This window comes from Henckelia pumila, chromosome 4 (genome assembly GCF_033568475.1).
Source record: "Henckelia pumila isolate YLH828 chromosome 4, ASM3356847v2, whole genome shotgun sequence".
Taxonomy (NCBI): domain Eukaryota; kingdom Viridiplantae; phylum Streptophyta; class Magnoliopsida; order Lamiales; family Gesneriaceae; genus Henckelia; species Henckelia pumila.
In genome coordinates, this window is record NC_133123.1 from 225,326,057 (window position 1) to 225,332,646 (window position 6,590).

A 6,590-nucleotide genomic window follows, 5' to 3' on the forward strand; every position below is an offset into this window, starting at 1 on the left:
TTATTCAAAAAGATGTTGGTAGGAAAAATCAAACATATGACTATGACTCAATCACCCTTCTACTTGCTAACTCAGAATTTACATCTAAAGGTAAGTTAGATCTTACCTATATAGGCATTGTCTTGACATAGATATAACGGTGGACATTTACCAATAATGTGAGGTCCATTATTTTTTAGTAGACTCCACATGTATTGATAAATAAGGACCTTAGATCTATCATAAAAGTAATGTCTGTAAAGATAGGTTGAAATAAACTCTGAACAACTATCATTGTCTGAATTAGTATTACCTGACATTGTTGCATATTTGTATCACATTAAATTAATTAATTAATTGTTGCATTAGGTAGTTTGGACATTAATCAAACTAATTATACAGTTGGCAAGCTTTCAAACCATTCCATTTACATACTAATTAATTAATCACACTCTAATTACATACTCTCTGTAGAGATGAATTTAAATAATGGATTAAAAACCCTTTTAATTCCCAAAACTACTAATCTACTATTGCGGCACCGAACCAAGAGGGCTTTTACTCCATTATTACTAACTCTAGCTCTATCTTTTTTTCAACAAAAAAATCATAAAAAAAAAAAAAAAAATTAACCAAATTTTATCAAAATTTAAGGGGATATGCACATGGCTTGGTGCATGGACTAGTCGATGCTGATTGAAGGATAAACAAGAAGTGATCATATATATATATATATATGGTCACGTACTATCCGTGGATATCACTGCGGCAATCCTAGCCGTTGGCTGGCTAAGTCGCATCTAAAATCGGCCCATCCGACCCTTGAATTGGCTAGATCGAACTCCATCCACATATCCTGCTGGTGGTGGTGCCCGATCACATAAGCCTCGACTCCTAATAAGTCCGAGTTCCCGAAAGTGAAGCAGAAGATTCCGTCGCTCCCCCGGCTCATACCGGGGACTCGGTAGAGCAATTTCTCGCCGGAAACGCTCATCTCGACGCCTCGGAACATGAGATTCACGCTCGGCAACGGCGGCAAACCGGCCCTGTTCAGCTCCACTCTGTAGCACAAATCCATGGCCCCTTGGAAAACGAAGTTGGGATCCTCGTACGGCCTCAGGACCCCCCTTGTCTGCCGCAGGAACTCGCTCCTCAGCGCCGTGTAGGCCGAACCGAGCAAGAAGGTGAACTGCGTGCCGGAATCCACCATGGTCTGGCCGGCTCCGGTGTGATCGGGCTCGTACACCGATTTGGGTAAAGGAAGGATCGTGTTGGAAACCCGTATGCCTTCTAGCTGGACGGTGTAGGCGACTCTGTCGAAATAAGGCAGAGGAATCGACATTTGGACCATGGGAGTGTAGTTCAACGGCCGAAGCCAGGGGAAATTGGCGGCCCCGAAGAGCAGAACGCCTGAAGATCCAGTGGCGGATATGCAATACGAGAATTGAGGGTAACCCATCTGCGAAACGAAGGATAAAGCGCCTCTGTTCAAGCCGATCAAGCCGGTGTTTTTGGAGTCTTCGTCCGGGGTGGTGGTGGAGCTGGAGTCCATGCACCCGAAAACCATATTTTGCTGCAAACTGTTGGAGTTGGAGCCGTCGATCCTGAAAGTTTCGGAGGCCAAATTACCTTCGACAGATGACATGTCTGCGTAGGAGAGAATCACGTGACAGAGCTTATTTGCGTCGCAGGAGACGGGGATGGTGAAGTCGCGTGTCTTGGCGGTGCAGGTGGGCGAGGAACAGGGGATGGGGCGGTAGGAAGTGGAGATTTGGGGGCTGAAAGAGCTGGATGGTGTTTTGTTGCAGTGGAGCCATGAGAGTTCGCTTCCGGTGTCGAGTACCATGGTGACTTGCTGGGGAGGCGAGCCGACGGAGAGGGAAACTGTGAGAGACACGTTGTGGCGGAAGGAAAGCTTGTTGGGTGGTTTTGGGATGATTTGAGGAGGCGAAATTTGCTGTGCTTTGAGCGGAAGAATCAGCGAAGAAGAAGAAGAAGTTGTTGGGTGCATGAAAAATGCGAGGAATATTAATTCAGTGAAAAGAAAGCAGCGAAACTCCATAGGTACTACAGTGTATTTTTTACAGGAGAGGAGGGAATACTTGTTTGGGTTTTAAAGGCCGCAACGCTGGTTTTAATATTATTTTATAATAATAATAATAGTGGGAATAGCTATAGCCTAGGGTGATTACTTCACTTCCTACACCGTGAGACTTTTATTTCAATGTTTTTTTTCCATACATGATGTTGGCCTTTGTACGAATATCTGAATAAAAATCATAAATCATTTGAGGTTCATCAATATTTCTTTATTTTCTACATCAGGTATCGACAGTAAAACTCTTCTGTGTAATATAGAATCACGATCACGTGTGAGAAGATATATATATGGATGAGGAATAGAATACATGGTATATATATATATATATTGGTCCACTTCAAAAGTTGAAATATATATATGCATAACATATACATTCTGAAATTATCAAATTGTACTATTTTTTTTTCCTTCTTTCGTATTAAATACCCAGAGACTACTTAAAAAGGAAAAACTAAATATTTAAAATAGTTTAAAGGCCTAAATTCGACTCCTATAGAAACTTGAGGTCATTAGTTTTTGACAATTGTAAAGTTGTGACAAATACGAAATAATTATTATACGTACACACCTATAGTGTAGTTGCTTTTGTGGGAATATGACATGGGGCCATGACATCTTTTGATTTTTTTACTACACTAGATTATTGATATGACGATATATAGGTATCGATAACATTGCTGATGTCGAACAATGAAAAAATACTAATAGTGGAGAAAACACAATGTTATGAGTGCCGTTAAACTTTGAGAATTCATGGAGTAGTCAAAATAGACTTATTTACATGATGATTAATAGACTTATTTACATGATGATTTTCATATATAGTTTCATTTACAAGCAAGTGTATTTAAAAATCTATATTTTTTTTATTACCTGAACGGGACTCCACCCTCGAGAATCAGGATAGAAACATTCAATATATGCTAACACACAATTCACACCCAAATCACACACTGAAATGTGAGAAACTCGCGGCCTATATATTTATAGGCGAAGATTGGAACGTCCGCTCGTGCATTCGGATAGTCCAAACTCTGCATGTTCGGACGTGTCACCAGCATTTTGACATCTCGGTGGACACATAAGTCTGGAAGGTCCTATCCCTTATAAGTTCGGAGTGCTCGATCTGCTACATGTCATTATCGTCTTGACACCTCAAACTATATATAGCCCAACACCCTTCGGATTGTCCGTTCTCTCCCTGTGCATCCAACTCCCAATCTACCATTCGACCAGTTCAGGGCTTCTGATCCCATCTTCGGATGGTCCGAAACCTCTAGAGGGTTCGATGTCTATTTCTTTGAACTCCGGGTTGACTCGAGATGAACCGAAAATTTTATTATATATAAAATTAGAAAATATTTGCTACATTTTTATATGTTGTATGTTTTAAAAAACTTATTGTATATTGATTTAATAGATTTCACCATTTAATTTTTATTTTGTTTAATTTTTTTTAAATTATTTTATTTTTTTGTAATAAATATACGTTAGATTTTCTACAACTAAACTTTCAAATTTAAATTATATATACTATTAGATTTTGCTATTTTGTGTTTAAATTAAATATTACTATTATTAATGCGTGTTTTGAATTTTTATTTAATTATTTTTTTAAAAAATAAAAAATACAATAGAGTTGGTCGGGTTAGCTGGTTTCTGGTTCATCATTTTCGGGTTGATTCGGATTCGGGTTGAAAAATTTTTAAATAATATTTTTGTCAACCCGACGCACCCGAATTGACACCCATAATTTAAAAGGTTAGCAATATTTTAGGCTTTTTTCTGGACAAATGCTTATAAAATATTTTTATAAAAAGTTTTTTTAATTATAAAATATTTTAAAAGCTGTTTGAAAAATAAATATGTGGTTGAACAACTATTCTATAAAAATGTTAACATTTCAGAAGTAATGAGTTTTGAGTTCTATCATTGTCTTCCATTCTAAAAACATCTAAAAAATATCTCAATTGTTCCTTAAAAACTATGCTTGAAGGATATTTTTTAAAAAATATTTTTCCAAAACATTTTACAAAAATCTCGTTCAAACATATACTTTAAGTTTTTTCATTTATAAAATACTAAAAATATTTTAAAGTGTAGTTCAAATAGAACGTTAATATTTTTTTTATTCATTGAAAAAGAATATATGCTTTTTAAAAAATAAAATATGTAGTTTTTATTTTTTATTTTTTTTATTTTTTATTTATTTTGCTTGCTTTTTTGGGGATTATTTCATGCTACACCTAGAGTACTTCTCCCCCCATGATGTGGTCAAATATCAATCATTGGATCATCAAGATATATGTCAATTTTCATAAAAATATATGGGTCCCACGTGATCTAATGATATTAAAATAAGGGGAGAAACACTCCTAATATAACATAGACTAACCCCTTTTTTGGTGAGGGTGTTAGTAAGAGTTTGGATTACGCCTAAAGGGTAAACTAAAGTGGTTGACCTTATGTTTTTTTTTTAATGATTAAAATCATTCATTCATTCAATATTAAAGGAAGGAAGTTGTGAACAAGTTCATGAGATCACCAATAAACGATATATGGTGTCTCCAACCAAACAAAATGACTAGCATATATAAAAACGGGATTGTCTAGCTAACACGTAGACAACCTTATTTACTTTTTCGAATAACCCTCCTGGAGAGATAAAATAGCTTTACACTGATTAATAATGCCTCCAAACTCCGTAATATCAGCAACCGCCGTCTTTAGCATGATAGACTAGTGACGCATCCATCTCGAACATGACATTTAACATGAAAAAACTTAAAAACCACGAATATTTTATATATAATTTAAGTTAACTTTTTATTTTTTGAGTTTTAAGATAAACGTTTTTCTCGTTTAATTTTTTTTTTCTAAACTAGTTTAAATTTATTAAATTTGAAATCCGAACATAATGTTTCATCATACTTCACGCATTTTTAAAAAAAAATATCGCGTACTTTAGTTTTTTGTGCCCATCCATATTTGATAAAAACTTTGATTTTTTTTTTATTTAAATTTTTTTTGAGTTCTCTGAATTAATTAGAAATATGAAGAGAACTTACCTAGTTCTACTGATTTAAACTACACATCCACTGAAGTTGATATGTATTAATATATAATTGATTGCTACTAAATACTTTTTTCTTATAATATTGTAATAAATAATATATACAAAAGTAATGAGTTAGAGTTAACCAAATCATTGTCCTAATTATTATGATTAGATTACGATGAGCAACAACTTTGATAGGTACCTGAAAATTATTAATATTCAAAGAAAATAAATGAAGATATAGTTTGGAAAATATAAAAATATTGATATGATCATTAAATCAATATAAAATATTTCAAGAATAAATAATTTTTACTTAAAACTTGTGAATTTGTACCATTGTTTTTTGAAGGGATAATTAAATAATCAAGCATGTGATTAATGGAGAATTCAAGTAATAAAATCCTCTGCTTCGTCCTGTATTTAATTTATTAAATGTTAATTTTGTGAGACGAATTTTCGTCCTAAAATCGACCAATGAAAAAATATATTACATTTTATATCAAAATTATTATTCTATGACTATATATGGATTATATTGACCATCTCAAAGGAGAATCATTAATCATTTCTTGTTGTACAAATATATATACATATGGACCATATGGTACAATAATTTCAATAACGTAAAGAGTTTTTGTCAGATAAGAAATTAAAATCAATGATCAATTATTTATATATATATATATATATATTTGTAACATAAAATGGAGAGATGATTTCATTTCCGAGCTCGAAGCTTAAAAACTTTGGTTACGAATCTTAAGAAGACACGATAAAAGTACAAGAAAATAAAGAGGTGCACCTACTAAGAACTACCAACTATTAATAAACAAATGGTTAATTAATTACTTATTTTAATCGTAATCGTCATTTCATTAAAATGACTGATACAGAAGACAAGAGTCTTTCTTTTCCCCATGCTTTGTAAGAAATTCAAATCTTTGTTTAATTACAAGTCATAATCACATTAATAAAAACATTACAATTATTGTTATATCTAATTTGACAACTATTATATTATTGATCACTATTTTTTTTTTTTGACTTTAAAACCTCAAGAAATCGATGTTTAATGTTTGATTGAGGATTAATAATTTCTAGTGTCTTATCAAATTTTCGTGTCTTTAATTTGTTAATTCAAGTTATATTTTCAATGTTTATTTTATATGTATATCCGATTAATGATAAATATAGAGATGTATAAAAATGAGAAATAAAATATGTTTTTAGTCGACTAACTTGTTCAATTTTCATCAAGTTTTCAAAATTTGATTGAGATATTTAACTTTAACTTTAATTATTTTGTCGAATTACTGACGTGACATCTAAAACTATGTACTAAGAATACATTGAAATTAAATTGACTACTTATTGTATGTGATCACGTCATTAATTTGACTAAAATACATGAAATTTAAAGTACCAAATTAATTTTTGACACTTAATGAA

At 32.9% G+C, this 6,590-nt stretch overlaps 1 protein-coding gene across 1 annotated transcript; it reads right to left on the reverse strand.

Moving 5' to 3' along the window:
• Positions 1 to 380: 380 nt before the first annotated feature.
• LOC140864090 (aspartic proteinase PCS1-like) lies at positions 381 to 2,267 on the reverse strand. The gene has a single exon (XM_073268008.1). It carries the CDS (start codon positions 2,039 to 2,041, stop codon positions 740 to 742), a length of 1,302 nt encoding a protein of 433 aa, XP_073124109.1. The 5' UTR covers positions 2,042 to 2,267; the 3' UTR covers positions 381 to 739.
• Between the last annotated feature and the right edge of the window lie 4,323 nt (positions 2,268 to 6,590).

Bases quoted from the DNA above. Each gene is read 5' to 3' on its own strand.
- LOC140864090 (XM_073268008.1), bottom strand. From the start codon at position 2,041: ATGGAGTTTCGCTGCTTTCTTTTCACTGAATTAATATTCCTCGCATTT.